The 13,662-nt window shown below is 48.3% G+C and overlaps 1 protein-coding gene across 2 annotated transcripts; it reads right to left on the reverse strand.

Moving 5' to 3' along the window:
• Positions 1-28: 28 nt before the first annotated feature.
• UBE2Z (ubiquitin conjugating enzyme E2 Z) lies at positions 29-13,114 on the reverse strand. 2 transcript variants are annotated; one of them, XM_068660523.1, is made up of 7 exons: positions 12,582-13,111; positions 10,872-10,944; positions 8,883-9,070; positions 6,881-6,992; positions 6,162-6,274; positions 5,542-5,632; positions 29-2,545 (listed from the first exon to the last, which is right to left on the reverse strand). In XM_068660523.1, the coding sequence occupies exons 1-7, from the start codon at positions 12,908-12,910 to the stop codon at positions 2,375-2,377; spliced, it is 1,077 nt and encodes a 358-aa protein (XP_068516624.1). In that variant the 5' UTR covers positions 12,911-13,111; the 3' UTR covers positions 29-2,374. The 2 variants fall into 2 exon arrangements, with proteins under 2 accessions (XP_068516624.1, XP_068516625.1); XM_068660524.1 differs by lacking the exons at positions 5,542-5,632; positions 6,162-6,274 and having other exon boundaries at positions 12,582-13,114.
• Positions 13,115-13,662: the final 548 nt, after the last annotated feature.

Here is a 13,662-nt window from a genome sequence, read left to right on the forward strand (position 1 = left end):
GTTTCACTAAGGAGTACCACAGTCTAGATTCTGCCAAAACAAACTTTATTGCACAAAAAAAAAATCTTATGTACAATAGTATATAAACAAGGTATCTTAGAGTGACTCTTGTGCATATATTTCAACTCAATTAGGTCTAAAAATCTGTTGCTAAAACATCTCTGCCTAGAGCAGTCATTTGAGGATTGTCACTTTGAAATGGAAACATTCAGAAATGGTAGGACAGACAACATTAGAGCTATAAAACTAATACTTCTCTTTTACAGCCACATGCTAGTTATGTGAATAGTGTCCACAATAAGGCATTTTCTTGTTTTGTTGTATCAGTGGATGGTAACGCCACATGCATCACAAACAGATTTCAGAACCAGCTCTGCCTTTAGAAGGCAGCAGAGTCACAGCTCTATCCACAATGCTACTGAATGGTGACAAACAACGTGACATTTACAATGGAATTACAGAGGCGGAAGAGTAGCATACAGCTCATGACTTCCCAGGAGATCCTGCTGCCTCCTGAGACCTTATTTCAAGGTGAACACAGCTTTATTAACTCTCACCTGGTGTATGTGTTGAGTGAGTCCTATGTAAGTTTAGCTTTCCCTTGAGGGAAGACAGGGTTTAAGTCAGACTCATACCAATGACAGACCCTGGGGGTGTTGCTTGCTAAAAGGGAAAGGTTCCCAAGTTGTTAAATGGCACACTTACAGTTCAGAAATGTTTCCACCTTTTAGCTTATCAGAGCTGCTTAAGGAGCAGTGTGCAGGCTTCAGACTTCTACACGAGTTGATATAAATCAGAGACTGAAAATAATTAAATAATTCAGTGATGTATGGGACATTGCCTTTTTGTACATTGCATGGCAGGGGTTTTCTGACCTTTCCTTCTATGGTTGTGTTTTCTTAAAAAACAAAACACAAGGATGACCATTGGACATTCTCCCACCACCACTGGGAGCCTGAAATAGAGCCACACTGGTGGAAGGTGTTTAAGGAGAGGGCCTAGGATAATGTGCAACTTTGTGCTTTCTATCAAAGCTCCTATGAAAAAAAGTAGATTAAGCTATTTATTAATGAAACATTTTACTACTGCAATCAATCATCACCAGGATCTTTTACCTGAAGAAAGTTTGTATTTATTCTCCAACCAACTTGCACTGAATACATCTCTGCTGTAACTGTACTCGCAGCTAGCAGATACTTCTCTGACACACTTGCCCCTGGCAGTAAAAAGCTGCTGTCTAAAACATTCAAAGCACCGAAGTGTTAACTTTACAACACTTGTCTAGCTTGTACTCAGCCAAGTTTGGCAAAGGAATTTCAGTCAGTAACTAGGTGTACACCTCTGAAAAGCTCCACCCAGAAACAGTGGCTTCCTTAGCTAGATTTTGCCCCTTATTCTAGCATTTCAATCTGATGGATCAAGGTAGCAGTGGGGAATGAGGTGGTAGTAAAGAAAGGGAGAGGAAAATAAAATATTACATTGACTAGAGAGGTGGAAAGTGAGAATTACTTCAGTTAAGGAACAGCTCCAAACAGAGCAGCCAGAATAAAGTATTTCTAGAATACTAAATTCAAATCAAAACCTTAAAGATTTAGACAAAGCAGATTTATTTTTAGTGCCCCCCCCCATCTCTGAACCAATGTTTTTCTCACTCTCCCTTTCTCAAAACACCAGGATGAACACATCTGCATTCAATTAATGGATTCTTGCAGTTTCCACTTTTCATCCTACCCTTTGTGCCTAAAGTCTCAGTGGACAAAGTCACCCAGGGCTTGTGTAAAGCCTTCAGATAGGAGCCCAGATTCCACCACTGCTCTTTATCTTTGGTCTGTCTAGAACAGCATCTAGAAGAAAGACATTAGGTAGATGGGCTCAACAGAGCAGAGGCTCCATCTCTCCCAACCTGCGGAAAAAGGTTTCATCCAGGCACATAGTGCCTGGGCCCTGTCACACCCCAGACTCATCAGAGCGCTCCCACCGCTACAGCTCTGTATTCAGCATGGCCCCAGGGAAGGGCTCACTGTCTAGGAACAGAAAAGCTGTAAAGAGGAGTCGCAGTCTAGATCTCATTCTTTAATCAAATGGAGACAAAAAAATAACCAGTGTAGATATTTTCAAAAAATAACCTGATGCCACATGCTCCGGCTTTCTATCAGAGTAAGTACCTTTTAAGAGTAGCCTGTCACAAGCTTGGCTTTGTCTAGCATGAAGTCTTCTCATTCAGCGTTATCCACCAGAGCAGTAAAAGGAGACAGAAGAAGACATCCTGTAGTTTTCTCCACTCTGGCATTGGTTTGGTTATTGAGTCTGTCAGGGGTACTCTAGCATGAAGACAACATTCCCACAGCTTGGCCTCTCCACTGGTAACGCAGCTCTAGGCTTTGGAGCAACTTTGAGCGTCTGTCTCTGTCTCAGAGGAGCTGCTCTCAGAGTCTATTTCTGTATTTGCCTGCTGATGTTTCTCTTGCACCTTCTGCCGAATTCCTTGCAAACGGACTAATAGGGATTGATAGTCAAAGTGGCCTCGTTTTTCACCAAAAGGATCCTGGAAGGAAGCCATAGATAAATATATTAATATAGACCTTTATCATTCTGGCAAGAAGTAAAAGTAAGAAAGCTGTACAGTAACTGGGCAACAAACAAATAGTTAAAGGTTAAATCCTGTCATGTGACCAAGAGGCCTCTAAACAGTGTCATGGTAGAGGTCGAGGACTGCAGGTATTTTCTGTTTGGAGTCTTTTGGGAAACCTTACACACCCAAGCAAACTTCAAAGGCACCTAAAAGGCCAAGCAGATATGAAGTGGATTTCTCCTAGCAGGCTTGAAGAAGCAAACTATTTAATAGAATCATAAAATGGTTTGTATGGGAAGTAACTTTTAAAGATCACCTAGTTCCAACCCCCCTGCCATGGGCAGCAACATCTTTCATTAGACCATCCAACCTGGCCTTGAACACTTCCAAGGATGGAACACCCACAATTGCTCCGGACAATGCGTTCCAGTGTCTCACCACCCTCATTGTAAAGAATTTCTTCCTTATGCCTGATTTAAATCTACCCTCTTTTATTTTAAAACCATTACCCCTTGTGCTACCACTACAAGCCCTGGTAAAAAGTCTCTCTACATCTTTCTTCTAACCCCTCAAGTATTAAAAGGTCACAAAGTGGTCTCCCCTGAGACTTTTCAAGGCTAAACAACCCCAACTCAGCCTTTCTTCATGGGAGAAGTGTTCCAGCCCTCTGATCATTTTTGTGGCTCTCCTCTGGATCTGCTCTAACAAGTCTACATTTTTCTTCTGCTGGGGGCCCCAGAGCTGAATGTAGTACTCCAGGTGGGGTCTCATGAGAGCAGAGTAGAGGACAAGAATCACTTCCCTTAACTTGTTGGCCACACTTCTTTTTATGTAGCTCAGGATACAATTGGCCTTCTGGCCTGCAAGCACACATTGCCAGCTCACGTACAATTTTTCATCCACCAATATCCCTGTCCTTCTCCACTGGGCCGCTCAATCCATTTATCACCACCCAGTCTGTACTGATACTAGTGATTGCCTCAACCCTTGCACATGGCCTTGAACTTATGAGATTCACATGGGTCCACCTCTCAAGCCTGTCAAAGTCCCTCTAGATGGTATCCCTCTCCTCCAGCATATGAACCGCACCACTCAGCCTCCCTTATGTTACCTGCAAACTCGCTGAGGGTGCGCTCAGTCACACTGCCATTGATAAAGATATTTAACAGTACCCGTACCAATATGGAGCCCTGAGAGCCACCACGTACCACTGGTTTCCATCCGGACATTGAGCCGCTGACTGTAACTCTTTGTATGCAGCCATCCAGCCAACTCTTTATCCAGTGAATAGACCATCCACCAAATCCATCTCTCCAACTGAGAGACAAGGATGTGTGGGACCATGTCAAAGGCCTTACAGAAGTCACAGTACATTACCTCATTAACTCTTCCTTACCCACCAATGCAGTGATTTCACTGTAGGACATCAGATCAGTCAGGCAAAATTCACCCTTTCTGAAACCATACCTACTTCAAAGATCGGGTCTCATGCTCACTTCCAAGAGACAGGAAAATATTACAAATGAAAGCCTCTAAAATCCAGAGGCCAAAGACTTGATCACACTTTATATTAGTGCTACAGACCCTTTCCAAATTAAAGCCTTGCTATTGTCATTTCATCAAGGCACCCAGCTGCTTTAATACTTTTTGCTTTTAACCCTACTCCTGCTTAAAGACACGTTGCCAGAGCTATACAAGGTGGTGGTGGTGGAATTTACCCTGTCCCATCAGACGCAGTTCTTTGGTGCAAGCCAACACGCAGCCTCAGAGTTAACCAGGCAGCACATTTGGCAAGCACTAAACTGATACTGAACATGGAGTGACTTCATTTTAAATATAGGGTAACAAAGACAACAATGGCATCTCTCCAGCATGTTGTGTTCATACTTCCTGTACTACTATTTACAAGCAAGCAGAAAACAGACCAAGGCAGTCACTATCTCTGGGAACTGAGCACAACACAGTACCAGGTCACAGTGTTCTTCATAAACCCATGGAAAAAGCAACTGAGCCCTGTATCCTTGAAGAATAAAGAAGAGTTGGCCACACCTTACAATCCTCTACCCTCAACAAACTGCAGCCTCTCTGTTCAGCACTCTGTAGGTACGTCTGTCGCAGATCATGATTATGCGAATTTCTCACTTCAAACATGAACTCTCCTGTTTTAGGAGTGCTTTCATTTTATGAATTAAACAGTCAATGATGGTACACAGGAAAGAAGGATCTTTAGAGACACTAGATCGTTAAACCAATCACCTCCATCTTTTCTTAACAGTGTAATTTCTCAATGAGTCAAATAAGAGGTGCCTGATGAGGGAGGAAGACATGTTCATATGCAAATGGCTTGGCAACCTATTCTTTAAACTGTACTTCCCGGCAGAAATAAGCTCCTTTGTTCAACCTGTCTATATGTGTCTGCCATATTGTCACTGTTCCCCCCACTCCTTCCTCCTCCAGGAACTTTTAGTCTCAGCCAGCCAGCCACTTTCAACCTCATCTGAGAGAACAAGGAGTGCCAGAGAAAAGTTCCTCTCTACTGTATGAGCAATGACACCTCAGAAAAAGAAATCCCACTGGTGTCTCAACAGGAAGACGCTGCAATAGAGTTCAGTTTGTCACCAGGACTGGATAACCTACATGTGCCTCCCCTGCTTAACCCCAAATCCCCATGAAAACAAACTGTACTGATTCCACTGCCCAAAGCACCACCTGCTTGCCTTGAGAGTGACCCAGGTTCAGCACTGAAAGAACTCTAACAGCCTTGAAAACACTGTGTGCCTATGCTGGACTTGGGAGAGGTAGCTTTTTATTCACAGGAACGTACAGTTGATAGAAAAAGGTCCAAATCCACCCCACATACATTTAGTTGTTGCACATCACCTATTGCAATTGTCTATCACTAACTACAAGTGACTTCAGGTATTTTGAATCAAAATTCTGAATCAACAAGAAAGTTGTCTGCCACCCACCTGCATTGTCTGACCTTGGAGATAAAGTCTCTCTTTGCACACCCCTTCATAGAAGTCGTAGTATTCCATGAAGGATTTCTCCATTACACCCCTGAACACAATCAGAGCAAACAGTCAGAGAATGACAGTGTTACAATGGTCACACCATTCAGGGCTGCACCACCCCACTGAGCAGCAGTCCATGTAATCAGCACAGCTCAACCCACACAGGGCATCCCAGACAACTGGCTGGATACAGCGAGGCAGGACACAGAACAAAACAAAGTACAGCACTGCTACTGTAGCCGAACAGATTCTGCATGTGGTTTCACAACAGCTTTGCTTTTCTCTCCCTCAGATTTTTATTTTTTTTCCTCTAAAAGAAGGCACATTTATCCTCAAAAAAGTCACAGGATGCAGCCAGTGTGCACAGTATCACAGCCTTTGTCAATGTACAGCTCCTGGGCACCACACAGATGCAGCCACCCATTTCAAAAGAAACAAAACCACTCTTCACTGCACCAGGATGAGTTAAAGACTTGCTCTTTCCTGTAGCAGTTCTCAGGAAGGGCAACCAGAGAACTTTAACCTGCTTCCCCACACCCACTTTCTTATGTTCCCTCCCTGCCTCCTTTCCATACCGTAGTGGCTCAGGACAGGGACACTTTCCTTCCAGCATGTCACACACTGCTACTCGGATGGTCTCATGCCGAATACACTCATTATAGTTCTTGCTGTCCCCGGGGTGCCTCTCCTGGAAACAGAATTTGGGCCAGTAAGTCCATGTGACTGGAATCATTCTTTGTCTCTCTCTCATGGGCCCGATGAATTTCACTAACGCAAGAACCCACTACAGCATTGTCTGTTTTGTGTACACTGAGCTAACTTACACTGCAAATGAAAAGCTGGCAAGATTTCCCAAGTCTAAAGAGCCTTGGATTCACACAGCTGTGGAGACAGACAGCTGATAAAGTCAGCACAGCAACCTGCCTCTCTTGGATGCTGGAGACACAAAAACCTGAGCAGTTTGTTTCCCGCACGACGTTATATCTCAAGGAAGCCATATTAGGAGTCACATAGCAGAGAAATGAAAAACCATCCCATCTCCTCAGCAACTTCATGAATGCCTCTTGTTCTTCTGTTACTTAACACATACAAGAGCTAAGCAGCCTCCAGTACAGAGCTGGGTTGCAACTCCTCCTCAAGATCTGACTAGAGGCAAAGCAAGCTGTAAAGGAGCCACATGACATAGCCCGGTTTTCTCCCCCATTTCCAGAGCAGAATTTGCCACTAGGAGCAAGGTTTAGAGTGAACAGACAAATAGCTGCAGAACCAGAGATGATCCACCTTCAGGTCTTACCTGCTCAAAGCCGGGTTCATTGTGATAGGGGTTCTCAGTCATCAGAGATTGGATGGAGATGAGGACCGAAGAGATACTCTGTGCTGGGCTCCATGCGGGCCCGGTCCAAGTGCTGAGGCATCAAAACAGAAGAGCATCAATTAACAACACAGGACCAGCCAAGTGACCACCATCCCTCCAACTACCAAAGATCAAAAAGCTTGTGAAACTATCTCCGTAGCTTACAGAAATATGACAGAAAAAGCAACAGCTGCTACAGATATACAAAGCACTGGACACTAAGAAAGTTTTCAGGTTGAAGGCAGTTTATTCTCTCAGCCAGATGAGTATGCTAGCTTCAGCCATGCAGCAGGCTGGTGAACTTTGCTGCCAACATACACAGGGCACCACACATGAGCTGAGCAAAAGTAACATTTCCAAACACTTTACAGGGCACCTTAAAACTATGGATATCATCTCACACAGCACCCTGAAGCAACACATCCTACCAGCACTACAATAAATCAAAGCCTGCAACTCTTAAGAACTGAAATCTAACTCTGAAGACTTGAACAAGACCATCACTGTTGCAGTTTGTAATGCAGACATTCAGCACAAAGTCTGCCACCAAAAACACTAATCGATGCTCTGCTGTAAGAACGAGGTACCCGTTTAATACATACAAGGTAGCAAAAAACTCTGAATAGACAAACATGATCAGGAAAAGCCATTCTGCTGCTTGCCCTTAATATCCTAGTTCCAGATACAGACTTGTCTCCCAGTGAGCTGAACAAGGATGTACTGACCCATATATCCTCTTCCTAAATCCCTTCACTCACAGCTTCCCATTTCTGCCAAGGCTGAGACTCTTTATTCACTCTTCAAGACAGGGCTACACTGCATGAGCAACAATGCAGCTTGCATGGAAGTTGCTGGGCCTTCAGACCCCCGAGGTATGGATGTGCCCAACACACCTTAGTGCTTCACAGGCATTGGCATCCAGCTTACTGGATCACAAACCTCACAGAGTGAGACGTTTCCCAGCACACTGTCTCTCCCACCCAGCCATGGACCATTAACTATCAGCTGACAAGTAGCAGCTACTTGGACCAGCTTTCGTTTAAGGGGCACATGCAGAGAACTCCAGAAACAATCCCAGCAAAGGCAACGTTATAAACTGCATCAACGCTCAGATTTTGTTTGATAAAATTCCTACAGCAATTCAAGCTACCTTGGCCACCTGCCTGCCTGTATCTGTCTGCAGCCAAGGGAAAGTGACACTGACACCCCAGCTGCACCAGTCCAGAGTCTCAGCAAAAATCTTTCTTTATTGGCAGATTAAACTGTCACAGCTGGCATTAGGAATATCACACTATGGCCACAGTTCCTCTGGTGGAACCCTAAGAGCCACTGGATCAAACAGAACGTTCACGTGTTTAAAAATCAAGTAGGTGAGTAACAAGCATCTGCAGCAGTGGAGCCTGCTTGAACAGGCAGCATGGGAGCAGTGCTTGCAAGTCATTACACCCACCGCTCTGCCCCACGTACATGTAGGTGGAAGCCCAGAGCAGTTGAATGGCTCTCAAGGAAGTTCTTAGTGGCTTTTAATCTTATTTATTTATTTTTAAAGCCACATGGAGAAAGGAAATTAAAACCGCAAAAACCTACATACAGACAGCATTAAGGATCGGGTTGCAAAGTGCAAGAGCAGAAGAAACACAGTGCTCAGGCCAAGACTTTGCAAGGGGAAGAAGAAAAATAGCAGTGTCCGCTGAGCTCCGTGCTTCCCTTGCTCCATTCTCAGGCTCTTTTAAAGACAAATTAGATTCTTATTTCAGACGAACTTGTGCTGCTTTATGACTCTGGTCTAGCACATGATTTTACAGAAGCATAAACGTGCATCGAACATGTCTGACATGTTCGCAAGATCAGGGCACAGTGCATTGAGAAAGACGCATGAGGCAGAACACTACCTGCAGCTACCTCCTGGTTTCCCACCAAAACAGCCAAAGTCTCTTCTTACCCTAGAATACTCAGGCAGACTTTCCCATTGCGGTAGAAGTTGGGGTTAAACCTCACTGTGTTATTTCCTGTTGTCATCAGTTTGACCCTTGGTGGGTGGATAGGATAATCTGGAGGACAGCGAAACAGGAACAAGAAGAAACCCCCTTCATAAGGCGTGTCAAATGGGCCTGTGATCAATGCATGAATCTGGAAAACAAAAGCCCATCTTGCGCACCACTTCAAAACTGTGCAGCACCCTCAAATCCTCAACAAAGCCCACAGAAGGCAAGAAACCTCCACCCAGGGAGCAGTATGGATGCAGCATCTTCCACAAGCAGACACCATTCACGGGCCATACTTAACCCTCCCTCCTTCCCTCATTAGAGGGAGCCACTGCTGTGCACTTCTCTCCCCTCTGCCACACTCAATGTGCTTCCAACGTGAAGTTTGGCCAGAGTCCACAACAGCTGCCTCCCCTCCCATACATCTCTATACAGCCCAAATGGAGCAGATCATAGTTCAGCTGGTAAGCTCTGCTTAAAAAAAAAAAAAAAAAAAAAAAAAAGATTTCACATATGAAAAAAAATATATAGCTAGTTTTAGAAAGAAAATGTCAGAATTTCTGCCAATACTGGAACAATCCTCAATTTTATGGTCTTGTGCTGATTTGGTCGTATTGAACGAGTCAAATTCTTTGCCAGGATGTGAAGTTAAGACCCTATCCTCCCCATGCTAATTACCCTCAAAAATCTCAATAGTATACCAGGAAATCTTCTCCCACTGGGCTCTTACGGAAACTTTCTCCTTTTCCATCCTCCCAAAGTGATCCAAGCAATCTTCCTTAAATGATCCTCTTACTTAGCCTAGGATTTTAGTTAAAAGCCCTAAGGCTGGTGTTCTACAAACCTGCATTTCAATTGAAGGGCATTTTGGCACCTGCAGCTTCCAAGCCAAGGGAAGCCAGAACTGAGCCAAACGCCCCAGGCAGCAGTTGTCTGTGCAAAGCCCCTTCCTCTGTGCTAGCTCCAACAGGCCACGAGCCCTGAGCCTGGAGGTGCTTCTACTGGGCGTGCCAAGTTTGTCAGGGGGGTGGGAGAAGTGCACAACAGAGAAACCAAAAGCAACCCCACACACACGCACGCACACACAACTTTCTCAGAAACCAGCACAGCCAGATGAGGTGACACTGGCTGGAAAAAGGGCAGCACCAGACAAGGAATGCACTGGATCACAAACACTGAGCATCCTCACCCTCCCAGATCACTGCACTCCCTCAGACATAACTGGAAATTCCCAGTTTTGGAAACCCCCTAGAGCCAGGAAGCCAGGAGGGGAAGAACTGGGGCAGGAGAGGCCATAGACATGCCGGCCCCTAGGGACAGGTGCACTAGAGACACTGTGGTGGAAGTGGCTGTGCAGATCGGACTTGCACAAGATCCTGGTACCGGTGAGAACCAGGCCGGCAGCTCCACAGCAGGACGGGATCTGGGCCCAGAGACAAATCCCACTACCAGTTCACAACAGTTAAACACCTCCACCTTGCACAGGTGGGTTACAGATACTCCAGCACTGTCTACAACTGGTAGGTGCTTCTCATTTCCAACTCCTCGAGAAATCCCCCATGGCTGACAGCTTTCCACAGAGCAGATATCTTCTTTGAGCTGCTCTATTGACTGTTTTCAAACATCAGTAGAATAAAACAGTCTGGGACAGCACTCCACTAGAGTTTATTCAGCCACAAAACAGTGCTGGCTTTATCTGTGGAAACTCCTCAGATTGCTGTGATGTTCTCTCTCCACAAAGCCAGTTTCCTTGATAGCATCCTCCCATTTAAAATGCAGCCCATCTCAGTATCACCAAGAAAACCAGAGGTGCATTGTGCTCTTACAAGATTCCCCCTGACTTCTCTCGAAATGTTATGGAAATACTCAGGAGAATCTTTAGAGCAGCTGTCAACAGCAACATGCAGAAGAGCATGAAGCTGAAGCAGTACCCAATCTTCTCTTACCTTGGTCATGTCATGGGGATCAGGCACAACAAACATTCCTGGGGGTGGTTCCTTGTAAATGGACATGATATCCCTGAACAAAGGAAACAGAAATTAGTCAGGATCTCCCTTGACGTTCATCAGCCCTTGATGCATGGAATGTTCTAGATGACAAATCTGTGTACAGATGCAAAGGCACAGATTTTAAAGATGGAAACCTGTAACTCAGAGTAAAAGATGTTCTTTTTCTTTAGTCTGTTTTCTGGCTGAGCTCTCTTAACTTATCCTAAACAATAGTTGAGGCTGTTCAAGAGTACACGGAGCATTCACTTGGTCGATAAGCAAGACATCAGCCCAAGCGCACCCTGACTACCTGCTGCCTCGTGTTTTACCACAGATCAACTCCAGCATATAAAACTCCAACCATAAACTTCTCCTAAGGTAAGCACATAAAACTTCTCTCAGGTGAATTTTGTTGCTTAACAGTCAACTTTCCCCCCCCCATGTTTTCCCTCTCCCCACTCAGACTATCTACAGGATCCCTTTTGTATACCCAGTCACTTGTTTTCCCCAAACATACAGTGACTCAACTGTCTTTGAGAATATAACTGCTCTGCCAGATTTGGTTTTAATTGAACAGTAGGTTCAAGCATTATGAGGATGTGTATATACATGCAACTTCATCACAATGCCCTTGTTTCCTGGACTAACTGAAAAATAACAAATCCCATACAGGTCTGTGTAGTTCACAGATAGACTGATTGATACCCACCACCTTTTACTGCCAAAAGGTTCCCCCCATAATCAGGGCTGCACAGAGCTCCAGGACAAGCTATCACTAGACCTTCCCGTTCAGGAAGCAACCACAGCTCAGAAAGGTTTAGGGCAAGAACAAAAACAAGCGGGAGAGCAACAGGAGAGTTTTGCCTTCCCACCTAACAATACGAAGTTAGCGTTTTTGGCATTTGGTTTGGAAACTGACAAAACACCTGGTGCCATCTTTGGAAGACATTATACAAGCTCTAGAATAGGCAACAGGACAAGGATGGGCAAGAGCCCAGCAGGCAGCAATACTTGCTCTGAAGGAAGAGGAAGAGCTTGTTGAAACATTGCCAGTATTTCTAACAATAAAAGACCACGTTGCTCATAACATCAAAGGCTATCAACACACCAGATTTAACTAGATGGTTATTTACATAGTGGGAGCAGACAACTAGGTGGGCACCACCAGGAAAGAGGCTCACTACTGGCAAGTTTAGGATAAACGCCTTGCAAACCTCCACCAGGCTGCTGGTGGGGGCCGGGTGAGAAGCCCGCTCCCCTCCCCGTTTAACAGCGTCTGGAAGCAGCAGGCGGCGAGCCCGGGGACAGGATCTGGGCAGCGCTCAGCGGCCACGGGCACCTGCGAGAGCAGCCCAAGGAAGCTGCCCGGGGTGGCGGCGCGGAGCTCTGCGGCTCCTGGGCGGCTGCGGCACGGGAGCCGCCCTCACCCGAACGCCTGGGCGAGACCAGGCCCGGGGCCCGCGCTCAGGAAAGCCCCGGGGCGCGGCGGTGCCTAGGGGCCGCCCCGCGCCCCGGGAGGACGAGCCCCGGGCCTCGTCCCCGGGCCCAGCGGGGAGGGGGCGGCGAGGCCCGGGGCACGGTGACCGGCGCCCCGGGGCAGCGGCCGCGAGCCCGACGGTTCCGCCGCGTTCCGGGGCTCGGCCGCCGGGCGGCGGGGGCGGCTCTCACCGTTTGATCCGCAGGAGGCAGGCCGGGCTGGGCCGCTCGCTGTCCCAGTCGCCGCTGACCGTGGGGTCCCAGAAGGCGGAGTGCGTGAGGAGCGCGGCGCCCGCGGCTGCGGCCGCGGCGGCGATGGGGGCTCCGCCGCTCCCCGGGGCGACGCCGGCGCTGGCCGGAGCGGCGCCGAAGCCCGCGGCCGCCCACAGCTCGGCGGGGATGAAGACGCCGGGGCTCCCCGCGCTGCCGCCGGGGCCGGCCGAGGCACCGCCGCCGCCGCCCGCCGCCAGCACCGCAGCCGGGGCCGGGGCCGCCTCCTCGGCGGCCGGACTCTCCGCCATTCCGCGCCCGGCCTCGGGGAACGCCGCTTCCGGGCCTCGGCACCACCGAGTCGTCCGGCCGGAGGGGCCGCCCCCTCGCGCCTCCGCCGCTCGCCGGCCAGAGCGCCGCCTCCCCCGGGCCCCCTCCCGCTACCGGCGCGAGCTCCCCCGAGCGACCGCGGAGCCTCCCCCCGGCGCCAGAGCCGCCCTTCCGCGGAGACGCCTCCTCCCCCCCTCCCCCTCGCAGGGCACAGCGCCCCCTAGCGGGCGGCGGCGGCGGCCTCCCCGCACCGCCCCCGGCGGCCGCGAGCTCCCAAGGGCGGCGGCCTCGCGTCCCGCCCGCCTCAGGCCGCGGGGCCAGGCCGAGCCCCCGGCAGGGCGAACGCCCGGCACGGCCCCGGGCCGCTCCCGCACTCCCCCGGGACGGGGCCGCCCTGCTCGTGGATCACCCCCTGTGCCAGGAGGGGTTTCTGCTGCTGCAGCCCGGGATGCTGCTTGGCAGCGTTAAGACAAAAGCTGAGCCTCAGAGTAGACAAAAGGGCAGAGAGGACAGACTGCTCCGCTGCACAATTACGCGTTTGTCCCTAGCAGCCAGACCATCTGACTGCGTAGAATCTCTCCCCTTCTTCAGCCAGGGAGTCTCCTCTGGGCTCTTTTTGGTTTCAGAGCCACTCTTCTCCAAATAGTCTCAAGGACGGTTTTTGTCTGTTTGTTCTTAAGCACAAGTCAAAATCCTTGTCTCACCCCCTTACCCTCACAGGGCATAAGCAGCT

This window comes from Anas acuta, chromosome 25 (genome assembly GCF_963932015.1).
Source record: "Anas acuta chromosome 25, bAnaAcu1.1, whole genome shotgun sequence".
NCBI lineage: Eukaryota > Metazoa > Chordata > Aves > Anseriformes > Anatidae > Anas > Anas acuta.

Coding starts and splice junctions, on each gene's coding strand:
- UBE2Z (XM_068660523.1), bottom strand. CDS start 12,910: ATGGCGGAGAGTCCGGCCGCCGAGGAGGCGGCCCCGGCCCCGGCTGCG. Junction 10,945..12,581: donor TGCCTCCTGCGGATCAAACG/GTGAGAGCCGCC, acceptor TCCTTTGTTCAG/GGATATCATGTCCATTTACA. Junction 9,071..10,871: donor ATCCCCATGACATGACCAAG/GTAAGAGAAGAT, acceptor TTTGTTTTCCAG/ATTCATGCATTGATCACAGG.